Source organism: Papaver somniferum, chromosome 3 (genome assembly GCF_003573695.1).
Source record: "Papaver somniferum cultivar HN1 chromosome 3, ASM357369v1, whole genome shotgun sequence".
Classification (NCBI taxonomy): domain Eukaryota; kingdom Viridiplantae; phylum Streptophyta; class Magnoliopsida; order Ranunculales; family Papaveraceae; genus Papaver; species Papaver somniferum.
In genome coordinates, this window is record NC_039360.1 from 158278547 (window position 1) to 158290626 (window position 12080).

The following is a 12080-nucleotide window of genomic DNA, read 5'->3' on the forward strand; positions in this document are numbered from 1 at the left end:
CTGAGTTCACCAACCTTCCTTGAGTAGAAATTTCAGTAAGTTCATATTTCTCTCATATGATGTATGAAACATTCCCAAATGATATAATCATTTGCATGGGAAATTTTCCAAAATAATCCATAAATTAATTCATAGAACTAATATTAATAAGGAACTTTGAACATCTAATCGCTAAATCATATTTCGATATTTTTCATAATACAAGCTTGACTCGAAACATCTTCTTTGTGAATCTACTATAAGTCGTACGACATAGACAGTCGATAGAATGATGGTATGTGAGTAATATGGAATGGTTTACTCTTCACATACCTGATACAGAAGTTCTTCAAATGTGTTCGTCGATCCTCAGTCTTCAAGGGTTATCTATGATACTCAACTAGAATTGTAACCTATCCGAAACTTGATTTAGTAGACTAGAAATCAAGATATAGTTTTAATCACCTAACATTGACAACAAGCTTGAGATTGCAAACTTGTAGGTTCAACAGAGAAATGCTCTAACATGAATAATTTAGCTTTTGAGAGTGAATCTCCTTCTATTGCTAGAGTCAAGCAGAAAATAATATTAAATTTAGTTTCCATTGAAATCTGGTTCGGATGAAGAAAAGAATAGGATTTTGCTTGTTGAAAAATATGGTTTGCTGGGAACAATTTACTCTTTGACTCGTGAAAATAGTATTCAATTCAAAGGGAATAAGTGGAATTTTGCTCAAGAAAGTTTCGTCTTAAATTTCTTTGGTATCCAGACAAGAAGACTGAAGCTATCAACATTTGTATATGTTTTTTTAGCCTCCCTCCTCCTTCCATATTCTTACTTTGTTGTGACGCGGGGTTATGTAATCCAGGTGCCACATGTTATGGTTTTATTCTCAGAAATAGTTTTGGGAAGTTCATTTATGTTGAATCACGTGGTATTGGTACTACTACCAACTATATTACTGAAATTATAGTTTCTGTTAAAGCTATTAAATTCCCAATGAGTTCTGGTTTTTTAAATCTGCTACTTCAACCTGATTCATTATCAGATGTCACATTTCTCAAATCTTGAAAATTTCCTTGGTCGGAAATATATTTCGACCAAAGTGCTTATCGTATTCGGTTAAGACACATTTATACAGTAATCAATTTCCACTACAAAAAAATCTACCTATTGCTACATCGTATATTGTCACACCTTCAATATAGGTGTTGTAAAAGCAAATTTATAGTCACAATACTTTTCAGGTGCAGCTAAAAGTTATAATTTACTGTTGCAAAATGAAACTTTTGCCACGCAAATGTAACAACAATATGAAAAGAGTGTGACAAAAAAGTATAATCTCTTGCTACAGCAATAAAAAGTTGGTGCATCAATAGACTTCTTGCTACATTGGTTATCGCGGCACTTATATGAATTTATGACATACCCATTGGGTGTTGTAAAAGGTTAAGTTTCTTGTAGTGTCCACCGCAGACCATTTTCGCTAAGAAAGGTTCACACGAGGTTAGTACCTTCAATTTCAGTCTCGTCCTTCTTCCCTGATCAGAATGGTAATGCCGTATGACAGCTTTTTTAAATTCAAATAGATTAGGCTGTTGTGCTTTTTAAGACCAGTCTGTTGGCTTCACTTTAGTGTTTTTGTTTGACTAGTCATCTGGCTAGCTTTTTTTTTTCTTCGTCATATCATTTTATTAGAATGATTTTTTAGGGACCATGGTTTTTTCGAGGATCATGATTTTATTAGGTCACCTTCCCTATAGTTTTAAAGGATGTCCTAAAGCGTTGAAATTACTAACCTATCCTTAACCTAATTTAATTTAAAACCAACCTAATAACCACCTATATATATATATAACCACCACCGCCGATTACCACCACCACCACCTCCGATTATCACCACCACCAACCACCGATTACCACCACCAACTCCGATTACCACCACCACCAACCACCACCACCTCTATATATAGCTTAATTTAAAACATTAACAAAGATATTCTCACAAACTCATTACTTGTCATTCGTTTTTGGTTGAATAAATGAGAAGTAATCATCAAAATTAGTTGAAAATGGAAGTTGCAGAGAGGTTTAATGGAGGGTTTTTGTCCCAGATAAAAGTTCGGTTACGTCGCAAAAAACAAGTCTTAGCTGAACTTTTAGTTCGGTTACGTCGCAAAACGTTCGGTTTCGTCGCAAAAAGTTCGGTTATCACGAATTAATTTTTTCTTAACCCAACTCGGAGTTCGGTTGATTCGCAAAAAATACTTTTAACCGAACTCCTTGTATTAGAACAACACAAGTCCATAAGTTCGGTTCCTTCGCAAAATAAGGATATCACCGAACTTTAGTTTACGAAAATAATGAGAAGTCCAAAAGTTCGGTTCGTTCGCAAAAATGATAAGTTTTCTTTGTAACCGAACTCTACCTTTGAAACTTCGTAACAAAACTCTACCTAATTCGCCAAGAAATAAATTTCGTAGTAACCGAACGTTTGCCTAATTGCATATATGCATATATAAGCCTAGTCCGGTTGATTCGCAAAATATGTTAAAGTTTGCGAACCAACCGAACTTCTAACACTAGGTTACTTTTAACCTGAAGTTCGGTTGGGAACTTGGTTGCATTGAAGTTTGAGAACTAACAGAACATACCTCTGTAAATCTTATTACTAAAGTTCGGCTACCTGCGTGTTTGAAGAAAGTTATATTTTCTTGACATTTATTAACCGAACCCCGTGTCCGGTTACCTGTTTTTCACACTTGGTAAGTGAACTACTTGAACCTAGCAGGAATTTTTTATAAAAATTTACAGTTTTATGAATATTTGGATTAAATCAAACAAATCGACTGCTTTATTTTCACTTAACGGAAACATACTACGAGTTTGTTTTGCCCGATAACAAACATCACAATCTTTAAAATCCAACTTATTAATATTACTACGACAAACTTGAGGTAGTAGCTCCATTACTTGTCGACAAGGATGTCCGAGCCGTTTATGCCATAAATCTGCCATGTCTTTCTCATGAACAACATTAACACGAGTTGGTTCACTCATCGGAAAATGATAAAGCCCCCCAATAAGCTCACACATACCAATCTTCATCCTCAAGACAAGGTCCTGTACAACACAGTAAGAGAATGTAAATTGTATGCTTAACTTTCGAGAAGACAGAAGTTGCGAGACAGAGAGTAAGTTACAAGTGAATGAAGGAACGAATAACACATTTTTCAAGACCAAATAATAGGTTAAAGTAACTTCCCCTATTCTGGTGGCCTTTATAGTAGCACCATTAGGCAACTCAACGTGAATAGGAATTATTACACGAGAGAAATCAAATAGATTTTCATCACAACAAACGTGATTCGAAGCACCAGTGTCAACAATCCAAGTATAAACTCCCTTACCAGTTAATCGAATAGGATTGGTAGGTGCAGACATTTCACCCAAGACAGCATTCACTTTTGGTGTAGCAATTGTATCAGGGGTATTCATGCTCTGTTTTTCACGACCTGTGGCTTGCGGACGCCTAGGTTCACAGCCAGGTGGATAACCATGTTTCTCCCAGCAGCGTTTCTCAAGATGTCCATGATAGCCACAAAAACTGCACTTCAACGGTGATCGGCCAGATTTCAGACCTCGTGGCATACTATCACGAACATCAAAGGCCATTGGAGATGCTTCCTCAGTCCTTCGTTGGGTATAAAGGTGAACCTCTTCCTCTTGTGCAATTCTTGAGTACAAAGAATGAAGAGATGGCAATGGCTTGATGGATAAAAATATTGAAACGTGCGTTAGCATAATAAGATTCAAGACCCATTAGAAATTCACGCACCTGATCCGATTCACGTCTTTTACGAAGGATTTGATTCAAACCACATTTGCAACCAGAACAAGAAGGCAAAGCATCAAAGTTATTGATATCATCCCATAATTTCTTTAACCGTCCATAATAGGCCATAATCGACTCACCAGATTTTTGTTTACAAGCAGCAACATCAGACTTTAATTGAAATTTTTTAATATCGTTTCCAATAGAAAAATGTAAACGAATATCTTCCTACAACTCATACGATGTATCACGATAAGAAATAATAGAACGAATATTCAGATTAATAGTATTAAAAATCCAAGCTACAATCATATAGTTAACCGTCCACCAATCCTCAAGATCATCAAAATCAATTGTAGGTTTAAGTATTTTACCATTGATGAAACCAAGTTTGCGTTTTGCTCCCAACGAAACCAAAATCGCTTTAGCCCATTCTTCGTAGTTGGATCCCTTAAAACAACGTGCGTGATGACTGTCCCTGGACCATCATTCGAAGCTAGAGCATACAAAGGATTGGAAGGACGTGAAGAAGGTGATGGTGGGATCTCTGCATTCAAAGAAGGTGTTCCCATTGTTACTCAAAAAAAAAAAAATTGGAAAAAATATTCTGGCTCTAAAATACCATAATGTAAACGTGAATTGAATTTGAAATATTCTCATTGATCTGTTAGAGAATTAGGCATGGCCTTATATACAGAGAGTTACAAAAGATTACAAAAGATGTCGACATACATTGTAAAGAAAGATGTCGACACTTAGTAAACAAGAATATGTTACAAGTATAATATAATCCCAATATATCTCCATGGCTGATGTTTCCTAGAGACAACTCCTACAATTTCGTTGATCCAGTGCATGATAACAGGACATACCTTATGAGTTTCAGCGAATTGGTACAAGGTGCTACGAATTGCCTCGTGGGGAGCCGTTTTCAATAAGTATCGTAGAATTACTGAACAGGTAACAAGGAAGATTATGAAGGTAGTTGAAAGTTGGAACTTTAATGGAGAACGTGAATCTCAATCATTTAATATATTAAAAAACAATTCCCACTGGTGCCAACTCCGCACATCACATAAGCTTTGTTTCAGATCGAACCCATCCGGAATATGCCAAGAACGTGCTAGTTACAGGCCAACATGCCACGTTATAAACGAGTCAGAATTTAGTACGGCACAATAACCCAGCTCAATACCCACTCTATCAAATTGGCCAGATTTGGGGCCTTCAATCACGCAATAAAAGATTTTGAACTCCCAAAGGGATATACCTGCACCATTTTGTGGCCACTACTTTTTCTTAATCTTATTTTTCTGATGAGGTCGGTGGGTTACTCTCTCTGGTAATCAGTATATAACCAACCAATTGTCCAGTAGCTTACTCACTCAAAATCTCTTCAACTCAGCAAGAAAATGGCTTCTTATTCTTCTGTTTTTGTTTCCAATGTTGTGTTCCTTCTGCTTTCGGTCCTTCTTGTTTCCGCCTCTGCGGAACACCCAAGTGTTGTTGCCTCCGCCATGCCTTCCGGTAAGTATATCACTGTAAAATTGATCGATCCGTCACAAATTTGTCTCCTTTTAGTTTATGGTCACCATTTCTGTGATTTGCAACGTTTATACTCCCATTTTGTTGCAAATATATAACTTGATCTTTCTTTTGGTTTTCTTTTAGATCAAAACAGAAGTCTAATCATGCAGTGAATTTTGTTGTGTTTATGCAGTAGAGTCGACAGCAGCTCCTACAGAAAACTACTTCTGTGACACTAACCTCAACGTATACACGACTCAGGTCTGGGGTCCAACTCAAAATTGCTTTCTCTGCACACCTTATTGCTACGGTGCATGCGATTCGATGCGAACCACTTCGGCGTTGACCCCGAGCTGCACATGGATTTCAAGTACAAACGTCCGTTGTGAATGCTGTTGTGTAAAACCAAAATCTCCACCAGCCCCAGCATGTCCCCCTCCTGCTCCTCTTCCACCACCCCCTCCATGTCCTACACCTCCTTCGAGCGATAAGTGTGATACCGGAGACGACGTCACTGAGACTACCATGCCAAGCTCAAATTGCGCCGATTGTACTAATTGGTGTAACAACGATTGTTCGGAACTGGGAGGTCATGTGATTGAGAACAAGTGCGCGATTGGTGAATCTAAATTTGTAAGGCGTTGCAGCTGCTGCTGTCGTGGAGGAAAATCTGTCCTAAAGTCTGTTCTAAAGTTGTCTTAGTTTCCTTTTGGATGTTACCAGGTCTCTGGGATCACCATGCAGCTACAAGCAGCTTATCTTTGTTTTCGTTATCTTTACTGTCTGTTGGCCATCATCATCATGATTCTTGGATGAGATGGGATCCATCAAGCAGCTTTTATTTATCAACTGTGATTGTTAAGTTTCAATTAGTAGGAATTGTGTCAAAGCCTTGATTGAAGACTTTAATAATAAGTCCGTGCAGAATTGATGTCTCCTTTATGCCTTTTATTTTGTTGTTCCTTCTAAATTTCGATATCTTTTAACACAATAACAACTCTTTGCAATAAACGACTCAGATTACGATGGTAGTTTGTTTTTTTTTGATCGGTCAGGTTACGATGGTAGTTGACGGTTGAAACTTTATATGCTCAGATCTCTTGGCAATAAACGACTCAGATTACGATGGTAGTTGACGGTTGAAATTTGAAACTTTAATGAGGTTAAAAAAATGTCTTAACTGGTCATTTGAAGGTCTTAAAACTCATTTTTTTTTTTATTTTTGAAAGCCCTAAGTAATATATTAATTAAACCAACAGTTACATGGATACATTTGTCTTTGACTAAAAGGGATATAAACTTTGGAATAACGAATACCAAGAAGATCAAAATACCCGATTGCAAATTGAGAACAAGATTTCTTACAGAAACTAAAACCGAAGATTACATTGATTAAAAGATAAATAACATCAATCGTCCAACACGAGGTTTTTTCGCCTCCTACTGTGCTTCCCTTTTACTTCATCTACCGCAAGCTCCAATCCAAGTGATAAATCTACCAAAATAGTGAGAACAACATATTCCAAAGAGAAAATGATGCACCCTGATTGATCCCGTGCCTCCGAAGAGGTCTCCATGACAGAGAAATTAAGCAAAGAGAGATCAAGCCAATTTTCTCAGCAGAGAATCGGCCAACCTGTGACTTTTTCAAGTCACAGAAACGAATAGTTTTTGAATCAAGGTCGTAAGACCAGGACAATGAAAGGTTAAGAACAAGAGCAAGATTTGTTTCAAGCAAGTATAGAAGGGGTTTCATTTTTCCTGTTGAAAGATAAATGTTAAGCAACTAGGTCAGTGAGTTAACTTTGTAATATAAATCTACCACACAACGAGCTGACTCAAAGATATAGGGAAACTAAAGTGCAAAACAGCAAATCAGAGAGCAAAAGAACCACAAAAAAGATTAAGAGAAAAATCAAAGAGGGGAAGAAAGGGTTTACCTGGGGGCTTCACTTTGGAGACGCGATTGTGGAAAGAAAACATTACAAAAACATCAAAACATGGATTTCACTTAAGAGATTTTGGAACAACTATTTAACATAAAATTAAGCTCCCAAAACTGAAATAAGCAGCATTACAGGCGTCGAGAATCACAAGGTAAAACAGATCTCTCTTTCAAGGGGTTGAGAGGTCAACATAAGATTAGGAAGAAACCAAACACAAGAGCGGAAATATGCTACAGGGTAAAGAAGGAAAGATTATCTTTTGCTAAAATACTTGGAGAAAAAACCGATTTGAAAAACAAAGGAAGAAAATAAAGAAGATTTGAAAAACAAGAAGTTTTGAAAAATGAAGCCAACATCTTTGAGGATATTAAAGATGAGTTTTTAAAATAAAGAAGTTTTAGAAAACCAGTTTTCATTGAAAACGAAGATCACTTCTTATAACTAAGAAGAGTTTTGAAAACAAAAGAAGAAACAATTTTTGGGCCACCAAGTGACTGTTACAAAGAGTGCAAAGAAGAGCCAGTAACTAGCAAAAAAAACTAGCAAATTGCCAATTAGTGCCTCCCAATTACAAATAAGACTACTTAAAGAGTAATCATCAAAAAATTTAAAAGGTATAGCCCAATTAAAGAGGATACGTTATTAGGGCTGCATATGGTTCGGTTCGGTACGGTTTTTGGAATAAAAACAACCGAAACCGAAGTGCTTTGTTTTTCAATATTGGAAACCGATGAAACCATTTATCCTATCCGGTCTCATTAGGTTTTGAGCCTTCCGGTTGCGGTATAAAACTGGTCGGTTTTTGGTTAACCGACTGATTTGAAATTTAAGTTTTATTTATGTCAGTTGTATAATCCTGACAAACAACTTTTTCTAAACCTGTCATAAAATTGTTATTTTTACAGAATTTTAAACACATTAGATGTTCTTCCAACACACATTAAAATAAAAACCACTAAATTGCGAAGAGTCTAATTTATTATCTCTAGTTATAAAAGAAAAATTCAAACACCACAAGTTCATAACCGGTTGTTCCTTATGAAGCTTCCGCATCTCTTTAAATGGGAAATCTAACCAGCAGTCCCATTCTTCACAGGATCAGCATGTAATCTTGTGTTACATTACCGACACATAGAATGTTTTGATGGTGGTCCTTCCCTATCGAAGTGATCCCATACTCCAGCCCTAATTTGACGATGCCTACCAAGTGGTGTTGCTGCGTTTTCCATGGAAAGTTTAATAGTACCTTCACATAAGTGGAACAAACAACATATCAAAATGCGGCCACCACATATCAAAATGCAGCCAACATAATGATAATCAAGAATCCCACATAACATCAAGAACACTATGTTGGCAAGAACATACCCCATATAGCTCAGTTGGAAATGTTTTTCATTTCTTTTTTAATTCCCAAATATGTAAAATTTTAGTCACCCACACATATGTATAGTTCATATTCCAGATTTTACTTAGAACCCATTAATATTATGCCATACATCAACACAAATCTTATACTAACAGTACACAATTTTAAAAATAAAATTGAACCAAAGGAAATCAAGCCTCATACTAACAGTACACAAATCTCATACAATCAAGCCTCCGAACCAAAGGAAATCACATAAGAGAAAATTGTTCATTCAATTGAATAGATTTAACATTAGATTTACCCAATCATTCTTCCCTAATCCCCTTTTCACTTTTAAGTCAACCTAAAAATCACAAAACCCTAATTTTCAAATTTGTAGCATCAAATTAACTAATAATTTCATATTTAAGTAACAGAGATCTACCTTTCTTTTGTTCTACAGATGGAGAAAAACCTTACCAATGAAGCCTGAAATCAAGAAGCCGTAATATCAAAATCTCTAAACATACAATTGAATTAAAATAACGATGAACAAAAAATTAACAAGAGATTTGGGTAACAGAGATTTACCTTTTTTGTTGTAGAGATGGGGAGAAACTTTAACAGTGAACCCTGAAATCAAAAAACCCTGAAATCAGTAAAATCCCTAAACATGCAGTTGATAAAAAAAAGAATCAAGAAGAGATTGAGTGAATAAGTTTACCCTTTTTGTTATAGAGATAGAAGAAGAAGAGGAAGAAGTAGGTGGATCTGAATCTGATGATGGGTGAGATGGTGGAGGTGACTAACTGTGAAGAAGAAGAAGAAATGCGAAGAGAAGAAATGGGTTAGGCTGCTGCTAGTGTTGGTCGATGGTGAACGAAGAAATAAAACCTAACAAATCTAATGAATAACTTATATACCTAAATCTAATGGATACGATTAAACCTAATAAATCAACAGCTAGTATCTAGTTTATTCGGTTTCTCGGTTAATTCGATATGGTTTTGGACTGAAACTGTAACTGAAACTGGATATGTCGGTTTCCTGGAACTGACAACCTAAACCTAAACCGTTGGATTCGGTTTTACTTCGGTTCGGTTAATATTTCAATGGTTTCGGTTCGGTACACAATTTAGGTTCGGTTTTGTGTAGCCCTATATATTATATAACAATAATAAATTGATCAAAATTTCTTCTCTCTCTACCATACAACCAAGCATTTCTTTCTTGCCAAATTTTCCACCAAACTGTAAAAGGAATAAAACACCATAGTTTCTTCTTAATATCTCTACCTTTTTCATTAAGCCATTCCCAAAGAGTAACTTTAACCGCAAAAACCCAATCAGAACCAAAAGAAGAAGATAAGAAGTAATTCCAGACTCTTATAGTTTCCGAGCAATGAAGGAAAAGATGCATATTTGTTTCTGTCGCAATATTACAAAAACAAGCATTTATTTAAATCAGCTTTTCCAGCCTTAACTAAATAGTCCAAGGTAGGAGCACCTTTATAACAAGGGGTCCAAACCAAAAGGTATACTTTCAAAGGTAGACTTTCAAAGGTACTTTAGGATTCCATAGTTGTTTATGTGGAAATAAAAGAAATCCATCAACATCTAAAAAAGTATAACAATTAGACACATAAAACTCTCCTCCAGCATCCCAAATTTTAACATCCTCTAAACCATGGTTGCTTAAGATTGAATTAGGTTCACCAGTTAACTGAAGTAGGGAAAAAAATTCACCTAGTTCAGTGATATTCAGATTTCTGCGGAAGTCAAAGTCCCAAGAAGAGATACAATCTTTAGTAGATGCATGTTTGTTTCCGGAAAGTTTATATAAAGAAGGAAAAGAGACTTAAGTTGTCACTACCTATCCATCTATCCTTCCAGAACAAAACATTACTACCATTATTCACTTGAAACTTAGTGTTCTGAATAATATGACTCTTGGATTTTAAAATGCCTTCCCATAGGCTACGATGCATTGATTTAGAAGTAGAATTAGGGAGATAAGAGTTAGAATTACCTCCAAATTTATGGTATACAATCTTCCTCCAGAGAGAATCTTTTTTACCCCAGACCTTTATATGCACTTACAATGAAAGGCTTTATTGACCAACTTCAACTTTTAACCCCAATTCCTCCTATTTTCTTTGAAAAACACTCCTTTCCCCAAGATTCCTAACTTCTTTTCTTTGTTGTAGCAGAGGAACACCATATTAAGTCTCGCATAATTTTTTCAATCTCTTTCATGACAGAAACATGCATTTAAAACATAGAAAGACAATATAAATCGGGAAGCTAGCAAGAAAAATATTTACCAACAACAATCTTTGCGCCCTTTTGAAAGATATTTTATTTTCCAACAAGAAAGCTTTTGATGAATTCTTTAGATGATTATATCCCAAATAGGCCTACTTTTGAATTTACTTCGCAACGGAATGCCTAAATAGTTTATAGGAAACTAACAATGGTTATATCCAAAAGAATTAGCGCAGAAAATACCATTATGATTATATCAAAGTCAATCTACACTTTTTGTTCCCGTAGGATCCACTGGACAGAAACCATTCCTACTGGTCCCTACTGGTCCACGAGAGAGGATCTCACGCACTGTGAATGGTGTGAAAGACTGTGAGATTAAACCCATGATCAGAGAGGCCAGCAACTGATGCAGTTCTAAGGAAAACACCTAAAAGATATATGACATTTAATATCCACGTCACGTGTACGTACAAGATGAATTTCTTCCCCTACATAAAGAAAACGACCTAATTTCACACATAGTGCATCTAGGTCAAAATTACAGTTTCATTTGGGATCTACAATACACCACAAGAGAAGGAGGCAACACATCGGCGACAAGACTCTCTTTCATCATGAAAGAGAGTGAGTCGTACAAATCCCTTCAACCCCATAATTCATCAGTCAAAACCGTTTTCATTGGTCAAAACCACTAAATCTTATAGAATACCACCATCAATCCTCTTCAATTTTTTATCAGATCTATCATTTCTCTTGATTCCCCATCCTTTTCTTGCTACTTTCATCCAATCTTCTCACTGCTTTAGTTCTTCTTTCCCCTATTTCTGTGTATGTGTTAAGGTTTATCATCTTTATCTCAGTGAAAATTCCCTGTTTTTGTAATCTCTTGATTTATCATCTTTATCTCTGTGAAAGCCCTTTAATTTCTCATGGAGGAAGAGTTGATCTGCCAGTTGCTTAATCAACTGGAGCAAAACCTTAATTCTCGTGAACCCTTTGTCAATCATCTTCTCAAAATCAACGTTATTTGTGAACATGCAGAAGGATTTGTGGCCTAAAGTAAATTGATTCATGAATTAGATACCCTTGTTGATGAAAGTCATGTTTCTCTTTCTACTTGTGTAGTTGAAGGCTCAGGGAGTTATAACACTTTTCCGGTGACTGAAAACAATCT

At 36.0% G+C, this 12080-nt stretch overlaps 1 protein-coding gene across 2 annotated transcripts; it reads left to right on the forward strand.

The window, feature by feature from the left end:
* Positions 1–5147: 5147 nt before the first annotated feature.
* On the forward strand, positions 5148–6293 carry LOC113361736. Of its 2 annotated transcripts, none has more exons than XM_026604871.1 (2): positions 5148–5342; positions 5539–6293. In XM_026604871.1, exons 1-2 carry the CDS (start codon positions 5228–5230, stop codon positions 6042–6044), a joined length of 621 nt encoding a protein of 206 aa, XP_026460656.1. In that variant the 5' UTR covers positions 5148–5227; the 3' UTR covers positions 6045–6293. The 2 variants fall into 2 exon arrangements, with proteins under 2 accessions (XP_026460656.1, XP_026460655.1); XM_026604870.1 differs by having other exon boundaries at positions 5153–5342; positions 5536–6293.
* The last annotated feature ends 5787 nt before the right edge of the window (positions 6294–12080 follow it).

Coding starts and splice junctions, on each gene's coding strand:
- LOC113361736 (XM_026604870.1), top strand. CDS start 5,228: ATGGCTTCTTATTCTTCTGTTTTTGTTTCCAATGTTGTGTTCCTTCTG. Junction 5,343..5,535: donor TGCCTCCGCCATGCCTTCCG/GTAAGTATATCA, acceptor GTGTTTATGCAG/TAGAGTCGACAGCAGCTCCT.